Source organism: Rhinoraja longicauda, chromosome 30 (assembly GCF_053455715.1).
Source record: "Rhinoraja longicauda isolate Sanriku21f chromosome 30, sRhiLon1.1, whole genome shotgun sequence".
Lineage (NCBI taxonomy): Eukaryota > Metazoa > Chordata > Chondrichthyes > Rajiformes > Arhynchobatidae > Rhinoraja > Rhinoraja longicauda.
The window spans coordinates 10,653,267-10,672,450 of record NC_135982.1 but is presented as its reverse complement, the minus strand read 5'-3'; the positions used below and the strand labels follow the sequence as shown (position 1 = coordinate 10,672,450).

General features: G+C 48.6%; 1 protein-coding gene across 1 annotated transcript; it reads left to right on the top strand.

The window, feature by feature from the left end:
* The first annotated feature begins 4,453 nt into the window (after positions 1-4,453).
* Positions 4,454-18,387, top strand: c30h1orf159 (chromosome 30 C1orf159 homolog). Its single transcript, XM_078425258.1, has 9 exons — positions 4,454-4,465; positions 4,583-4,666; positions 8,266-8,350; positions 10,416-10,517; positions 12,335-12,400; positions 12,492-12,626; positions 14,233-14,258; positions 16,439-16,469; positions 17,504-18,387. The coding sequence occupies exons 2-9, from the start codon at positions 4,595-4,597 to the stop codon at positions 17,563-17,565; spliced, it is 579 nt and encodes a 192-aa protein (XP_078281384.1). The 5' UTR covers positions 4,454-4,465; positions 4,583-4,594; the 3' UTR covers positions 17,566-18,387.
* The last annotated feature ends 797 nt before the right edge of the window (positions 18,388-19,184 follow it).

The following is a 19,184-nucleotide window of genomic DNA, read 5'->3' as shown; positions in this document are numbered from 1 at the left end:
CAGAGGTAAAATCCAATTTCTAACCAACAATTGTCATTAAAATCAGACGCAGAATGGACTCGAAGGGCTGAAGCCTCAGGCCAAGAAAAGATGGAGCTAAGGGTTTAGTAACTTTAAGAAAAAATGTTTGCAATTGTCCTGTTAGACCGCTTGCAATATTTAAGCACGTTGGGACTTCTTCACTCCCTGAAGGGAGATAATTATAAGAAACTTTGAAACACAGCACTCAAGAAGAACAAAGCAAACTGCGGATGGAAAAGGGCAAAGAGGCTAAAGAATTAACAAGCAGGATAATCCGGATTAAATAAACTGACGATGAGCTGAAAAGAATACGGATGAGACTGCATGGGACACACTTACAAATGCGAGCACAGAAAAAGAAACGTGGAGATTGTAACATAGAAACATAGAAAATAGGTGCAGGTGTATGCCATTCGGCCCTTCGAGCCTGCACCGCCATTCAATATGATCATGGCTGATCATCCAGCTCAGTAACCTGTACCTGCCTTCTCTCCATACCCCCTGATCCCTTTAGCCACAAGGGCCACATCTAACTCCCTCTTAAATATAGCCAATGAACTGGCCTCAACTACCTTCTGTGGCAGAGAATTCCACAGACTCACCACTCTCTGTGTGAAGAAATGTTTTCTCATCTCGGTCCTAAAAGACTTCCCCCTTATCCTTAAGCTGTGACCCCTGGTTCTGGACTTCCCCAACATCGGGAACAATCTTCCCACATCTAGCCTCTCCAACCCCTTAAGAATTTTATATGTTTCAATAAGATCCCCCCTCAGTCTTCTAAATTCCAACGAGTATAAGCCTAGTCTATCCAGTCTTGCTTCATATGAAAGTCCTGCCATCCCAGGGATCAATCTGGTGAACCTTCACTGTACTCCCTCTAAGGCTAGAATGTCTTAAACAGAAGGAAAAGATCGGAAGACATACAGGTAAGAATTATACAAATCCTTCACACCTTCGAATCAGGCCTTTCAGCCCACATTCTCCTTGACAGCCGAGTTTATAGAGCTTAGAGATGCATTATGGAAGCAGGCACTTCGACCCATCGAGTTCACGCCGACCAGCGATCCCCGTACACTAACACTATCCTACACATTAGGGCCAATTTACAATTTTTACCAAAACCAATTAGCCTACAAACCTGTACATCTTTGGAATGTGGGAGGAAACTGGAGCACCCGGAGAAAACCCACGTGGCCACGGGGAGAACGTACAAACTCCCAAGTTCTCCCATTCCTCTGCATTTAGCTTATAGCCCTCTAAACTCTTCCTACCCATATATCTTTCCAAATGTCTTTCAGAAGTTATAACTGTATCCTCTTCTATAGCTTCCTCTGGCAGTTCATTCCAGATACAGACTGTCTTCCAAGTGAAAAAGGTTGCTCTTCAATCACTCCCCTCTCATCGTAAGCCTGTGCCCTCTGATTTTAGAATCCTCTACCCTGGGAAAAAGACTGTGAGCATTCATTTTGTCGATGCCCCTCATGATCTTGTACACCTCAATAAGGTCACCCCTCAGCCCACTATGCTCCAAAGAAAAAAGTCCCAGCCTATCCAATCTCTCCCTGTAAGTCAAGTCCACAAGCCCAGATAACCATCTGGTGAATCTCTTCTGCACCATTTCCAACTTAATCACATGTTGGTTAGAATTCTACTGCTTCTTAATGTATACCTCGGGTGTGAATTGACATAAAATATTCCAGTAAGAATCTAAAAATAGTTGTAACGGTGATAGAATGCTGGTCACTTCGAAAGGTTGATCTGGTATTTAATGCTCAATGCCTCTGTTGTTCCTACCTATTATATAATGCGGTTCATGTAAAGTTAAGCAGAGGACACTCCAAAGACGTACAGGTATGTAGGTTAATTGGCTGGGTAAATGTAAAAATTGTCCCTAGTGGGTGTAGGATAGTGTTAATGTACGGGGATCGCTGGGCGGCACGGACTTGGTGGGCCGAAAAGGCCTGTTTCCGGCTGTATATATATGATATGATATGATATGACACGGAATTTTGCTTTAATTATATAGCCCTGGTTGACTGCAACCACAATCAGTCAACGAAAGGTTCAGGTGCCTGAAAACCTTCATCACTGCGTTCAAGAACAGCTTCTCCTCAGTGGCCATCAGGCTCTTAAACACTGCACAACACTAACCTCAACAACTATCAACTCCTGTAGGCTGTCTTTGCTTACACTACAGAATTCGGGGCTTTTTTGCACCGCTATTATGGTCATTAGATTATTGATTTGTTTTGTGTCAATAGTCAATAGTGGTTTATTTGTCACATACACATAAATGTGTAGTGAAATGAAACATTACCCGCAGTTGAAACACTAAGACCAATAAGAATAATCAATAAAAATGCAATAACACATACAATCATACACTAACACCAAACAAAAGAAACATCCATCACAGTGAGTCTCCTCCAGTTCCTTCTCACTGTGATGGAAGGCCAGAATGTCTTTTCTCTTCCCTGCCATCTTCTCCCGCGGTCCGGCTGTTGGAGTTGCCACGTCGGGGCGGTCGTGGCTCCCGATATTGAAGCCCCCGCTGGGCGGTGAAAGGTCCACGGCCTATTCCAGGCCGCGCCGGACGGTGAAAGGTCCGCGGCGGGCCGAACCAAGCCCCGCGATTCGGGATGGGCGAACACGCTGCCTCTGCCGCTGCCGGAGCTCCCGATGTCGGCCCCCACCCAGGGGCCTGCGGGCTTCCGACGTCCACGAGGCCCGCGCCGGAGCCTCCGGAGACGAGTCGCAGCCGCTCCCGCAGCATCCGCAGGCAGCCAGCGCCGCAGGTGGTGAGTCCAGGCCACGGGCTCTGCGAACCAGAGCCCCAGGTGGTCCCAGGTGCATGGCCGATGGTAGGCCGCAACGGGAACGGAGAGACGACACAGAAACAAGTTCGTGTCTCCGTTCGGGAGAGAGAATTTTTTTTTACAGTTCCCGTTCCCTCCCACCCCCTCCCCCCCACATAACATACAAACACTACACCATATTAAAACTACAATTCATACAAAAACAACTAAAAACACAAAAGACAGACGGACTGCAGGCAAGCCGCAGCTGCGACGACGGATATTTATCTGTGTGTATTGCACTTTGGAGCCTGTTAAGCTGCTGCATAAGGATTTCATTGTTCCATTGTTGCTACATATAACAATTAAACTCTGAACCACATAGACTATTATTGTTATGATTGCACTATTATTGTTTGTTTTTTATGTGTATGTATGAGAGTATATGTGTGTGTGTGTGTGCTTACATCTATATATATATATATATATGCTCATATTTGTGTGTGTGGGTAGACACAAAATGCTCAGCGGGACAGGCAGCATCTCTGAGAGATGGAATGGGTGACAATTCAGTCTGAAGCAGGGTCTCAACCTAAAACGTCACCATTCCTTTTCTCCAGAGATGCTGCCTGTCCCATTGAGTTACTCCAGCATTTTGTGTCTACCTTCGATTTAACCCAGCATCTGCAGTTCTTTCCTACACATCTTTGTGTGTGTGCGTGAGTATGCGTTTATATACACACTGTAACTTTCTTTTTTTTTTCCTAATCAGATGTGCAGCACTTTGGTCAACGTGGGTTGTTTTTAAATGTGCTATACAAATAAAATTGACTTGACTGAACTTTTTTTCTCATTTATTATGTAGTTTACATTATACTATGCTAACATATTCTGTTAAGTAAGAATTACTTTGTTCTATCTGGGACATATGACAATAAAACACTCTTAATGACTCAAAAACTTTTTGAGTCAGAGAGTTGTAAATCAGTGGAATTCTCTGCCTCAGAGGGGAGAGAGGGGAGAGAGGGGAGGAGAGGAGGGAGGAGAGGAGGGAGGGGTGAAGGGAGGGAGGATAAGGGGGTTGAGGGGGATGGGGAGGGGAGAGTGAGGGGAGTGGGGGAAGAGGGAGGGGGGAGGGGAAGTGGGAGGGGAGGGGAGGGGGGAAGAGGGAGGGGAATGGGGGGAAGAGGGAGGGGGATGGGGAGGGAATGGGGGAGGAGAATGAGGGGGGGGTGGGTGGGGGGGAATGGGTGGGGGTGAGGGGGGGATGGGTGGGGAAGAGGGGAGGAGGAGTGGAGGGGAAGGGGGAGGAGAGAGGAGAGAGTGCTGCACCAATGCATGAGAGGTTTGGGCTCAACGGGTCCACTTGGTCTGGTATCACCTTAAAACCTCCCGCACCCAGTGCCAGTCCTTCAGCGTCAGCGACGCCCGCCAGCCCTCAGATCTGCGTGAAGTGGGTGTGGAAAGGGGCTGTGTTGTGTGTGTGTGTTGGTTAGCGAGTCCGGCAACAGGACGGCTACTGGGTGGAGAGAGCTGGGGGGGTGGGTGGGTGGAGACAGTCTGTAAACCTGAACTTAATGTTCTCATTGATCAGGTGAGACGTTCACATTTTGTTCTAATCTACTGTTTAAGTGTCCCAGACCCAGGCAGTGAGTGGGCAGGCAGGCAGGCAGGGTTGGTTGGATTAGTTAGTTAGTTCACTCCCAGTGTTGTTTCACTGACTGTAGAGTTGTGGGTTTCCAGTGACGTTTCCTTGTGTGTTCCAGGCTCTGCTACTCATGAGACCGCCCATTGCTTGGGTCTTGGTCCGGTTTGCCCTGGGAGTCTTCGCTGAGACGCCGCAGTCTTCGGTAGGTTTGTACCCCCCCCCCCCCCCCCCCTCCTGTGTCCCAGCTACTGCGTTACCCTGTTGACGCCTTCAATTGCAGGAAGTGCCTATTTAAAGACGTCTGCAACACAATTCTATCCCCGTCTCACAAACTGCAGTAGTTGGGGAAACTGCATATTTACTTTCCAATTTGGCCACTGGTCTCTCTGCCTCGCCCCCCTCCCCTCCCCTCCCCTCCCCTCCCTCCCTACCCCTTCCTGGGCGAGTGGGGTTGTTGACGGTGTGCGGCGTGATTTTATGACGGGGACTTGGCTTTGTGCAACTTGTTGGATTTCCGCGAGCTAGCGTTGTAACTAACGGAGGTGTGCTTGCCGGACCAATCTCCACTTGCAACCAGGTGGTCTACCTGGACCGCTGAGTCCCTCCATCCCTGGGAGTCAGAACCTTGCCACGCCCACCAACATGCCCCCCCCCCCCCCCCCCCCCCACCTACACAAGTCCCACTGCCGGCGTTTGGCCCATACCCCTCTAAACGTCAACCCTCTGTCCTTTGTGTTGTGCTCAAGGTGCAGTACCTGCAGTTCCTTGTGTCCAACTTGACTATACGACTCCTCAGGTTGCATGAATAAGGATATATCTTGACTCCCCTATTATTCCCCCATATCCTCCCCCCCCCTATCCTCCCCCCCCCTATCCTCCCCCCGTATCCTCCCCCCCCCCCCGTATCCTCCCTCCCGTATCCTCCCTCCCGTATCCTCCCCCCCCCGTATCCTCCCCCCCCCCCGTATCCTCCCCCCCCCCGTATCCTCCCCCCCCGTATCCTCCCCCCGTATCCTCCCCCCCGTATCCTCCCCCCGTATCATCCCCCCCCGTATCCTCCCCCCCTATCCTCTCCCCCCCGTATCCTCCCCCCCCGTATCCTCCCCCCCCGTATCCTTCCCCCCCCGTATCCTCCCCCCCTGTATCCTCCCCCCCCCGTATCCTCCCCCCCCCGTATCCTCCCCCCCCGTATCCTCCCCCCCGTATCCTCCCCCCCGTATCCTCCCCCCCGTATCCTCCCCCCCGTATCCTCCCCCCCGTATCCTCCTCCCCCCGTATCCTCCTCCCCCCCGTATCCTCCTCCCCCCCGTATCATCCCTCCCCCCCCCGTATCCTCCCCCCCCCGTATCCTCCCCCCCCCGTATCCTCCCCCCCCCCCGTATCCTTCCCCCCCCCCGTATCCTCCCCCCCCGTATCCTCCCCCCCCCCGTATCCTCCCCCCCCGTATCTTCCTCCCCCCCATACCCACTTCCACTCCCCTATATTCTTCATACCCTGGCTTCACATTTTGCACCGCTTCTCTCCTTATCTGATACCCTTTCTGTCTCATTTTTATCTCTAGCCCGTACCTGTATCCACCTATCACTCACATGCTTTTTTCCCGCATCCACCTATCTTTCCCAGCTTTCCCCCCCCCCCCCCCCCCCACTACAATCAGTCTGAAGAAGGATCCCAATCCGAAACATCGTCTGTCCATTCCCGTCACAGAGGCTGCCAGACCCGCTGAGTTCCTCCAGCACTTTGCGTTTTGCTCAGGATTCCAGCATCTGCAGTTCCTTGTACCTCAAAGGCTACACCCACCTTGTTCCATCAGTCAATTGTCTCTTTAACAGCTGAGACTTGGAACTACTGAGTCTTAATACTTAGTTCAGTTTAAAACAATACTCCAACATTTTAAATGATCTAATGAAAAATAACCAATAATTTTTGTTCGTGAGATGTGAACATTGCTACCCATTCTTGATTGAAGCTCCAAAGGCAATGAAGAGCTAACCACATTCCAATAGTCTGGATTCACATATAGGCCTAACTTGAAGTGGGTTTTCACCAAAGATACTAGAAGAACAAGATGAACCACGCTGTTGAAATCGCCTATACTGAAGTGTGGTACGCAAAGGAGCGTAACGTCCGCCATTTTAGTAGGCAAAAACCCGCCGTTCATTATGCCTCTCGCAGTGTAATCAGTTTTGGAGGAACAGCATGTGTGATGATACCATTAAAATGCAGAATATATCTCGTCTATCAATTCACAGATTTTTGTTATTTTTCTTTTTAAATGTTTCTGCCTACTAAAATGGCGCCGTGACATACTACGGTTTTTTAGGGTCGAGTGGGCTATCTTGCTCTGCTCTATTATCTTTGGCTTTTCACTCCAATCTGTAATCCACCACGATCAACGCCAGCTGTTAATGAGGATTATGGGTTGTATGCGACGGCTGATGGGGCAAAAGGCAAGGATTAGGGGGATGGAGGAGCAAAAACAGCACAGCGGGGGGTACTGAGGAGACACGAGTTAGTGCCTCATATACCATTAGACTCTCTACCTGTAGGGTCATTGTCCACACAGCAGAAGCCTGTGTAATTGGAGTTTGTATTTTTCAACTTTCATTATTGATTGACTGATTGATCTGCAGCTGAACAGATTGACCTATTATTATTTGGGTATAATTTATTAAGTTAATAAAACATCCAAATATTCACTTACTTCCTGTGCATAGGATACTGTTACTGTGCGAGGATCGCTTGTCAGCGCAGACTCAATGGGCCGAAGGGCCTGTTTCCATGCTTAAAAAATTCACAGGAAGCCAGAATGAAATTGTAGGGTATTAGTAGGCTGCAGATATATTCATTGTCACACAACCAGGGTCACTGAAACTGATGATCAGTGTTGTTTGTGGAAGCTTGCTTTATGCAAATTAACTTTGTACGTACAATAACAAGACTGGCTACATGTTTTTAATAATGCTCCTTTGGCTATCCCGGAATTTGAGATGTTGGACTGGTTTTCGGTTTATTGTTGTTTCATGAGCCAAGATACAATGCAAAGCTTTTGTTTGTGTGCTATCCGGTCAAGTTGGATCATACTGTGCATGAGTACCATCAACCCAAACACAAGTATGACAGGCATTGCAAAGAGAAACATGCCAGAGTGCCGAATATAGTGTGATAGCGTCATAGCTACAGAGAAAAGTCCATGGTCCGAAATGAGGTAGGTTGGAAGATCGGGACTACACCCGAGCTTATGGGAGGACGGTTCAATAGTCTGATCACAGCGGGGAAGGTGATGTTCCTGAATCTGGTGGTTCATTATGTCTGTTCTAGCTGTACGATCCTCTTTGACACTTACATTTCCCATTAATGTTTCACTGTGGCTTTGGTCAGGGACCAGGCCTCAGTTTTATTCCTTGTAGCATTACATCTCGTGGAACTCCTGTCCTTGGTAATGAGACTCGTGTCACTCTCAATAGTTAGGAACAGTACTTGTAAACAATTCCTTTTTTGTCTCTTCCCGCCTTTCAAGCTTTTGTATCTTCAGCCCGACAGGTGAGGATGGAATGAGTGGTCCTTGGTCATGTTGGCTGCTTGCTCGAGACACTGAGGTGTGGATGAAGTCAATGGTGGGATGTCTGGTCAGTGTGATGGACTGGGCTACATCCACAACTCTGCAATTTCTTGTGGTCTTGGTCAGAGCCATTCCTAAAGCTGTGATACATCACGATAGGATGCCTCCTACAGGGCAGGTTGTGAAGTGCACTGGGAAAATGCAAGTTCCACTCTTTCCTTTTGCCCTCTTTCCCTCAGATCTCGCCAGTCGCTCACAGTGGATGTTGTGTGGATCCCGTGGATGAGCTTGGCTTCTGTCCACAACGCAGTCTTTGTCATCCAGGTACGTTCTCAAAACAGTAAAACGTGCGATCTTGCCCAGCAAGGAACATAACGCCAAATATAACTGAGAATGGTGGAAATGCTCAGCAGGTCAGGCAGCATCTGTGGAGAGAGAAATGAAGCAAATATTTTAGTTTAGTTACATTTCATAAAAACCAAAAGGAATTTAAATGTTTACTAGACCAAGTGGACCTGTTGGGCCCAAACCTCCCCTGCATTGGTGCAGCACCCTCCCCTCCCCCACTCCACTCCCCTCCCCCACTCCCCCTCCCCCACTCCCCCTCCCCCACTCCCCCTCCCCCACTCCCCTCCTCCCTCCCTAGGAGATAGATTTAAACTTTAAAATGTGAATAACTTTAAAAATATAACACCGATTTCAATGAAACTTCTTCCATTAGCACCAAAGGGATGACGGTGAGTCAGGTGGGCCTAAAATTGTCGCGCTATCGTGTACTGTTTTGGCTGTAGTTCAGGAACAAACAAACAAACGAGTATATAGATTCTTGTGCTCCTTACTCAAGGTGAGGAGTGTATTTGAAGAAAGGACCACTCAGTTCCCTTTTGGTATTAAGCATTCCCACATTGAACACAAAACATAGAACAGTACAGCACAGGAACAGTCCCTTCGGCCCACAATATCTTTGCTGAACATAATCCCCCAAAATAAACAAATCTCCTCTGCCTGCACGTGATCCATATCCTGCCATTCCTTGCACATCCATTTGCCCACCCAAAAGCCTTTTAAATGTCACTATCGTGTTTATCTCCACCACCAACCCTGGCAGCATGTTACTGGCACCCATTACCCTCTGTTTAAAAAAAGAAACATCTTTAAACTTTGCCCCACTCCCCTTCAAGCTGTGCCCTCTAGTCTTTGGCATTTCCAACATAGGGGGAAAAGGGTTCTGACTGCCTACCCCATCCCTGCCTTTGTTCATTTTACCTACTTCTGTCAGGGCTCCCCTCAATGTGCCGGCATTGGAAGAATAATTCCCAGCTCAAAATAAAACATCAGAGCACGTATTGCACTTTTCACAAGAAGTGCCAGTGCAACACTACTGACTGACGAAGTGGAAAGGGGACAGGGTCATTTAGTTGGTCAACCTCGTTGTTCGGATCAGTGACTTCTGAGGACACCCTGGTTTCCCCACACTGCTCAGGGTGTCCCATCTTGTGGAGGCCACACTCATCCCAGTTTAGGATTTAGGTTTGTTATTGTTACGTGAACTGAGGTACAGTGAAAAGCTTTGCTTTGCATACCATCCAATTAAATTGGATAATACTACACATAAATACACCAGGTCAAACTCGGGTACAATTGGTAGAGTCAAGGCGCTAGATTTAGCGTTAGAGGAGAGATTTAAAATAGTGTGATTGTATCAGATGATAGTAGGTCCTTCTTTGGGAAGAGCAAGCAAACAGTCGCCACACTTCAGCGCCATCTTGTAGGTCATCAAAACCATCTGTGTGAGCTGTAGACACGATCACCGTGTTTAGAGATACAGCGCGGAAACAGGCCCTTCGGCCCACCGGGTCCGCGCCGACCGGCGATCCCCGCACTCTAACTCCCCGCACACTAACACCATCCTACACCCACTAGGGACAATTTTTACATTTACCAAGCCAATTAACCTACAAACCTGTATGTCTTTGGAGTGTGGGAGGAAACCGAAAATCTCTGAGAAAACCCACACAGGTCACGGGGAGAACGTACAACCTCCGCACAGACGGCGCCCGTAGTCGTGATCGAACCCGGGTCTCCGGCGCTGCATTCGCTGTAAGGCTGCAACTCTACCACTGCGCCACCGTGACCACCATGTAAATCACTGTGAATTAATAGTTGACTGTAGGTTTTCTGACTGCTTGGGTTGTGGACGTCTGAATCGGATCCAGAGGGTGAAGGAATGTGGGTGGTTAATATTTGTGGGCATGGGAGGTGAGGAGGGGGGGGGGGGGGGGGGGGAGCTGTGCAGAGATGGGATAGCTGGGGAAGATGAGAGTAGCACTAATTGTAACACGATGCTCCAGCACTTTGGTTGAAATGCTGACACTATGCGTGCTGTTAGACTGTTACAGGCAGTGGTTTAATAATGGAAGCTCCACCTGCCTCAGGTGTGTTAACGGGACCTCAACGTATTCATTGACCAATCGGACTGGGTGCGTTAACTGTGAGTAATTAAACTCTTTGTGTCGTCATGTGTACGAAGGAACTGCAGACGCTGGTTTAAACCGAAGATAGACACAAGAAGCTGGAGCAACTCAGCAGACCAGGCAGCATCACTGGAAAGAAGGAATAGGTGGCGTTTTTGACTCCGAACAGGTCGGAGACTGAAGAAGGGTTCCGACCCGAAACGTCACCTATTCCTTTTCTCCCGAGTTGCTGCCTGACCCGCTGAGTTACTCCAGCATTTCATCTATCTCCATGTCATTAACCGGTTGCCTGTTTAGTTTTCTTGCCGACAAGTGTCAGAGACTGTAGTCCTCCAGTTCCACTTCCATTTGGCTACGATGGCAGCAGTTTTAAGGAGCATTGTTTCGCGTGCAGTGCACTGGTGGTGGACAGTACTACTGCCTTGTACCAAGCGTTGCAGGAGGGTGGTGGCATTCCCAACACGAAAGAGAGATTGATCTCTGAACAAGGAACTAGAAAGCTCCCATTCCTGCCTGTGGTCGGCTACCAGCGAGCCTACTACCAAAACCAAGCCTTCTTGACAGGCCGCAGGAGATTGTCACTGCATGGTTCCCAGTCTGACCATAACCAAGTTCAAGATCACTTTCTTCCCAACAACCATCAGGCTCTGAAACGCTACACGACACTAACCTTAAAATGTGTTGGCTGTCTTTGGTTGCACCAGGGACTTGGTGTTTTCTGCACTACCATTGGAAGCATTAATTTATTGAATTTTTGTTTATTATTTATCATCTATGTATATTATTTCCGATCTCTTGCGCTGTTGCAAGTAAGAATTTTAATTGTTCTGTTGTCAGTGCCTATGACCCACCCGAGTCATCCTACTAGTTCATGTAGGAAGGAACTGCTGATGCTGTTTTAATCCCGAAGATAGACACAAAATGCTGGAGTAACTCAGCAGGACAGGCAGCATCTCCGGGTAGAAGGAATGGGTGACGTTTCGGGTTGACACCCTTCGTCAGACTTCAGACCCGAAACGTCACCCATTCCTCCTCTCCAGAGATGCTGCCTGTCCCGCTGAGTTACTCCAGCATTTTGTGTCCGTCCTACTAGTTTCACTTGTTAGCTTCACTTGTTATCACCGTCTACACAGCCATAAATGGACTACTGTGGGCTCCACCTTTCCTTGATCATCGTTGCTGGCTTTGATTTTGCCCTTTTGCCTGCCTTTCATTCATTTGTTCTTTGTACCTCTTCATATCCCTAGTTTCCCTATCTCCTGACTCACGGTCTGAACAAGGGGCTCGCCCCGAAACGTCACCTATTCCTTTTCTCCAGGGATGCTGCCTGACCAATATCTGCAATGCCTTCCCACACAAACACGCCCTCGAGTCCTGACCATTCATTCCACCACATGCCCAGCTCCATTAATGTATCCATTATTTATGCCACTTTCCCTTGTTCTTTTACCCTCTCCTGTTGTTTTAGCTTCTCCTAACGATGCTCAGTGGAGTTAATTCTTTCCCTTCCACATTTTAACCTGCCAACCAAGCAGCTGTAAACTGCAGCTGCAGGAGGGTGGTGGCATTCCCAACACGAAAGAGAGATTGATCTCCGAACAAGGAACTAGAAAGCTCCCATTCCTGCCTGTGGTCGGCTACCAGCGAGCCTACTACCAAAACCAAGCCTTCTTGACAGGCCGCAGGAGATTGTCACTGCACGGTTCCCAGTCTGACCATAACCAAGTTCAGTCTGAAGAAGGGTTCTGCTGCTGCTCCTCAGTGAAACGTGCCTCGTGTTTCGGATGTCATCAGCCGCGTGTGAACCTTGCACTCATTAGCTTTCCTGTTACAGTGGGTTCCAGCAGTGAAGGCAGTGGAACGAATGGCACCACCCTGGGCCCAACCACCCTTAAAACTGGTAAGAGGAAAGCGCGACGGTGCCACGCGGTTGTTGCTGAAGAGACAGTTTCGCTTGCACCGGGACTAAGTGATTCACTTCTCTCTTCAAGGAGCAGCAGAGATCGCCGCCTCCGTGTGCCTGGGGACACTGGCCACCGGCTCTCTCGTCATTCTCTCCGTGGCTGCTTTTTTCTACCTCAAGCGGGCGAATAAACTGCCCTGTCTGTTTTACCGACAAGGCAAAGGTAACCAGCTGTCTTGTGTCCGCTTCTGTGTCGGAAGGAACTGCAGATGCCGATTTACACTGAAGATAAGACTCAGAAAGCTGGAGTAACTCAGCGGGTCGGACAGCATCTCTGGAGAAAAGGAATACACTGGAATTTGGAAGGATGAGAGGGGATCTTATTGAAACATATAAGATTATTAAGGGATTGGACACGCTCGAGGCAGGAAACATGTTCCCAATGTTGGGGGAGTCCAGAACCAGTTTAAGAATAAGGGGTAGGCCATTTAGAACGGAGATGAGGAAAAACTTTTTCACTCAGAGTTGTAAATCTGTGGAATTCTCTGCCTCAGAAGGCAGTGGAGTCCAATTCTCTGGATGCTTTCACGAGAGAGTTAGATAATGATAGTGGAGTCAGGGGGTATGGGGAGAGGGCGGGAACGGGGTACTGATTGTGGATGATCAGCCATGATCACATTGAATGGCGGTGCTGGCTCGAAGGGCCGAATGGCCTACTCCTGCACCTATTGTCTATTGTGTATTGAATGGGTGACGTTTCGGGTGGAGACCCTTGAAGAAGGGTCTCGACCCGAAACGTCATCTATTCCTTTTCTCCAGAGATGCTGTCTGACCTGCTGAGTTACTGCAGCTTTTTGTGTCTATCTTCCATTTCTGTTTGTTGAACGTGTAGATAGTTCGTTAATGTCTATCTTGCTTTACCAATTTTTTTTTTTTATATACCCCTCTTGGTTTTTCTTCCCCTGTTTCTGGCCCCTTTCCTTTGCAAAAAGAAATGGGAACATAGAACCTAGGACAACCCAGCACACGAAGAAGCACTTTGACTAAAATCCATGTTGACAGCACCCACTGCTCTACCCACTGCTCTACTCTCATCGTTCAAACTTAGGAAACTCCTCAAATAAGACATTCCCTTCCAAATGCGAGCAAAAGCCTGCTTTCATCACAATAACCTAAACAAGCTTTTGTACAGAACTTTCCCACAAGCTGCTAATAGGTTTTGAACTTCCCAGCCCAAAATGTCCTCCAAAGTTGCCACAAAATGGTTTCCCCAAAGTTAGCTTCCACACGGTCCCTGAGATTCCTCACCATCGGCTGTCTGAAGAATGTTGGCAGCACAGCCCAGACACCCACCACTCTGTGTGTCTGTCTGTGGGCGTGTGTCTGTCTGTGGGCGCATGTGTGTGTGCGCATGTCTGCGCGCATGTCTGTCTGTGCGCGTGTATCTGGCTGTACGTGTGTCTGTCTGTGTGTGTGTTTGTGCATATGTAAAACAAAAACCTTCCCTACACATCTCTTTTAAACTTTCCTTCTCTCACCTTAAATCCACGCACTCCAGTTTATGATTTTTCCATCCTTGGAATAAGATTCTGATTATCTACCGTCAATACCTGTTATAATTTTATCTTTTCCACTCCCTTGCCACCGCTCTTGAAGTGTTTGTTGAATGGTACAAATCTCAGTTGCATTTTCGCCCTTGGCCACGGCACTATTGTGTCACAACGCTCGCGCGGAAGTGTACTGATCTATGAATTGGGTGTGGACAGCCATTGAGTTGACTCGCCCATCAAAAATGGCCTTTCTAACTGAAAATGGTTATTACCTTTCAGATTCGATACTGCAACCAAGTGAAGTGGTAAGCTGGCGTTAGCATTCCCTCATTTGTGATCTTGGGATTCTTTATTTAAAGGAACTTTGTAAATGCAAGTTGGTGTACTTGGATGTCATTTTATCTGCGTGTTTTCTTTTTCATTTCAACCTGTTAACGGTCTCCAGCATTGCTGCCTGTGTGGCGTTTGCACGTTCTCACTGTGACCACATGTTTCCTCTCGATGCGCGGGTTTGTAGGTTAATTGTAGGTTTCCTCTCGGCCCAAAGACGCGCGAGTTTGTAGGTTAATTGGCCTCCATGAATTGCCCTTCACATGTTGGGACTGGATGGGAAAGTGGAATCACATGGTGTGAACGGATAGTGTGAACGGATGATCGATGGTTAGCATGGACTCGGTGGGCTGAAGGGCTTGTTTCCAAAAACTTTCCAAGCACGTCTCCTTTAAACACTCCCCTCTCACCTTAAATCTAGCTCTCTAGTCTTCCACATTTCAACCCTGAGAAAAGGATTCTGCCTACCTACACTACCCATTCCTCTCCTAATTTTACATTTACCTCAGGTCTCCCCCCTAGGTCTCCACTCCAGGGGAAACAATGCAAGTTTGTCCAAATATTGTCGAAAACCAAGAAAGAATTGCCCTGTTCTTTGAACCACTGCCATGGTACCTCTCAGCATTCACTGTCGGTTCAGTATCTTGTGTGAACAAGGATACATCTGACGTTGCAGCGAGCCCACAGCACTGCACTGCTGTTCTTGTCTAGATCCTGTGTCTAGCGTCTAGAGGACTGAAATGTGACTACTTGACTTTCTAATATAGGAAGTAGCAATGCTGTAGCAACCGCGACCAGAGTTTGATCTTGACCTTGGGTGCTGTCTGTGTGGAGTTTCCACATCCTCCTTGTGACCGTGTGGGTTTCCTCCGGGTGCTCCGGTTTCCTCCCACATCCCAAAGACGTGCAGGATTGTAGGTTAATCGGCCCTGTAAAGAACAGAATACAGAATAGCTTTATTGTCATTCGATACCGAACGGAATTCATTTGCCAGCAGTCACAGAGCAACAAAAAAAAAAAGAACACAAGACACACGACCCCAACACAACCAACCATCACAGTGACTCCAAACACCCCCTCACTGTGATGGAAGGCAAAAAAACGTCCTCTCTCTGCCCCCATGCCCCTCCCACGGACAGACAGCTCGACCCCTACCGAGGCGACCGACCCGCACAGCCCCCGCAAGGGGATGGAAGTTCCCGCGGCCGAGCCGCACCGGGCGCTGGAAAGTCCCGCGGCCGTACCGTGCGATGGAAGGCCCCGTGGCCGAGCCGTACCGGGCGATAGTAAGTCCCGCAGCCGAGCCGCACCGGCGATGGTAAGTCCCGCGCCGCGCTGGAAAGTCCTACGGCCGTACCGGGCGCTGTTAAGTCCCGCGGCCGAGCCGCACCGGGCGATGGAAGGCCCTGCGGCCGAGCCTCGCCCCGAGGAAGAGACCTAAAAAAAGAAAGGTTTCCCCCCCCCCCCCCCCCCACACATACACAGTCAAAAACAAACCACCCCAACACCAACACACAAACAAAAAAGGAAAAAGGACAAACAGACTGCCAGCGAGCCGCAGCCGTTACGGCGCCGCCACACGTAAAATTGTCCCTAGTGAGAGTCTAGAGTGTTTAGTTCAGTTTATCGCCACCCAATCTAGTGCAAAACAAAGCAAAGCCCGAAGTCTATAGTACAACCAAGACAGTTCGTACTTTAGTTGGACCTTTTAGTGTTGAGCAGAAGAGGGAGTGGATGCGAAAGTGGAATAAGATTAGAACCGGGGTGAAAGGGTGATTAATGGTCGGCATAGACTCAGAGGGGCGAAGGAAGGGCCTGGTTCCATGCTGTGACTTTCATCAAAACCTGGCATCTGTGGTACTGACTGTTGTAGGCATTAAGCACGTAGGTAAGTGAGAAGTGTAATTTGGGATTCTACTTGATTGGGCTTTTATGCCAATTAGACTAAATATAATGGGATTTTAAATTGGATTAGAATCGACTGCCTTTATTTGATCTGCCTGACAGCTCCAAGCAATTTATGTGCAAATGTACAATGTTCTGTTGGTAATTTGTGCAATCTCTTGTCCCTTGTTTTAATTTGGTAGTAATGTGATTCTGCAATCATCTTAACCGGTGGGACTGATGTGACTGAACTCTTTAAATGTTTTCACAGGTGGGAATGATGAGGAGCTCTGTCCGATCAGGTAATGGCCATGGACATCATAATGATAGGCGGTGACAGGGGTTATTACTTGGATTTTGACAGATTTTAATATTTAAACTTTAGACCTTAGAGATACAGGGTGGAAACAGTCAATAGACAATAGGTGCAGGAGGAGGCCATTCGGCCCTTCGAGCCAGCACCGCCATTCAATGTGATCATGGCTGATCATTCTCAATCGGTACCCCGTTCCTGCCTTCTCCCCATACCCTCCTGACTCCGCTATCCTTAAGAGCTCTATCTAGCTCTCTCTTGAATGCATTCAGAGAATTGGCCTCCACTGCCTTCTGAGGCAGAGAATTCCACAGTTTCACAACTCTCTGACTGAAAAAGTTTTTCCTCATCTCAGTTCTAAATGGCCTACCCCTTATTCTTAAACTATGGCCCCTTGTTCTGGACTCCCCCAACATTGGGAACATGTTTCCTGCCTCTAACGTGTCCAACCCCTTAATAATCTTATACGTTCCGATCAGTCCCTTCAGCCCACCGAGTCCATGCCGACCAGTGATCGGCCCGTACACTCTCACTATGCTACACACAATTGTTTGGCACAGGTTGAAACGCTCCTGTCCACTGTCCTGGAGCCATGACTGTGGGCGGCACAGTGGCGTCTAGTAATGAGGCAGCAGAGTGGTGCAGCGGTAGAGTTGCTGCCTTACAGAGCCAGGGACCTGGGTTCAATCCTGACTACAGATGCTGTATGTCTGGAGTTTGTACGTTATCCCCGTGAGCAAGTGGGGGTTTTTTTTCCGGGTGCTCCGGTTTCATCCCACATTCCAAAGACGCGTGCAGGTTCGTAGATTAATTGGCTTCTGTAAATTGTCCCTGATGTGCAGGATAGAACTAGCGTACAGGCGATCGTTGGTTGGCGCGGACCCGGTGCGCTGAATGGCCTGTTTCCGCGCTGTATCTCTGAACTAAACTAAAGGAGCTTGTTAAAATGTTAATGACTGGCGCATCGCGGCTTTCTGTCCTCCTGCACGTTTATATCACCTGCATTTCTGATTTGTGTTTCAGTCCGAAAACAGAGGTATTCAAGAAGGGAGAGGCTGTCGGCCTCTGTGGCGTCCTCTGTCTGACTTGTCCCTCCAGTGCTAACTGTGCGCTCAAGATGCAGTGTAATAATGTTTGAGGAATCCCTGCCGTGGAGGGCTGTTACCTTGCCCCTTGCCATTCACAGGGCTACTGCCCATTTGCTACCAATGAGAACTGCCACCAATCTACTGTGGCCACTCGGGTGATGATTAGTGGTGTGGCAGAAGTGAGTGCAGGTGCGATCCTTCACAGTGTGACCTGGGCTGTCCTGTAACTGGCGGTACAACAGGTGTGACCAGAGCAAGCGCTGGCATCTTCCCCCGGATGCCTCTCCACCTCTTCACTGTCAGCAGGAGCCTTCAATAATGTTTCTTCGCATCAGCCTGAAAGCGCTGCCAGGTTTAAAAGGAGCTTTGAGCGTTTCCCCCTCTTCCCCCAGGTCTCTGCTCTCGGAGAAGCTGGCGTTTGCCAGCGTGTGTGCTGGCAGTTCATTCCTCAGGCTTTAGTCTGACGTCGCCACAGTCACTGAGTCGGCCGGTGTGGAAACAGGGCCTTCAGCCCAACTTGGACTGGATGTTGGGCTCAAGGTGGCTGGGATCCACCGCTTGATATTCGCCCACTAAACTCCCGCAGGGGTCGTGTTTGGGCCTCGCCGATTGCTGCCTCCATTAGCGTGGCTCGTATCAGCCGCAATGAAGGAAACACGAACTGAAGCACCACTTTAAAGGCTGATCTTTACTTAGTTTCCAGCCTGGTTTGTCCTCGTTCTGAGGGTGGAGAGGATACCTGGATCACACTTCGACCTAACCTTTAGGTTGCACTTGATAGTATTCTGTGTATATAGTAAAAAGATAAAATAAACATATCCCCCATTTGCTTTTGAACTTGCACCTAATGATTTTTCTGTTACTAATTCACTCCTGCAACTACACTGCTGCATGGCAATTTACTGAGGAGAACCTCGTTGTTTAATAGTGGCTGAATAGAACTGCTACCTTACAGTGCCAGAGGTGTGGGTTCGATCCCGACTACGGGTGCTGTCTGTGCGGAGTTTGTACGTTCTACCCGTAACCATGTGGGTATTCCTCCCACACTCCAAAGACGTGCAGGTTTGTAGGTTAATATTAGGACCCATTTCCACGCTGTATCTCTAAACTAAACTAGTGTTTGTGACACAAAATTCTCCCAAACATTTTTTTTAAAGGGTAGAGTGATCTAAACAGCAGCTTTGAAAGGCATGTAACTCAAAAACCAACCAGCAGATGCTGGAAATCTAAAACAAAAACAAGATGTGCTGGAGCAACTCAGCAGGGCAGGCCGCATCTGTGGAAAGTGCAACGGCTAACTTCTCGGGTCGAACAACCTTCGTTAAAACAAAGAGTGGGAGAGTCTAAGACCAAAGGGCACAGCCTCTGAATAAAAGGACACGCCTCTAAAGTGGCGATTAGGAGGAATTTCATTAGCCAGAGGGTGGTGAATCTGTGGAAATCATTGCCACAGAAGGCAGTGGAGGCCAAATCCACCATGGGTATTTTTAAAGCAGAGATTGATAGGTTCTTGATTAGCAAGGGATCAAAGATTAAAGGGAGAAGGCAGGAGAATGGAGGTGAGAGGGAAAAAAATAGATCGTCCATGGTCGAAAGGCGGAGCAGACTCAATGGGC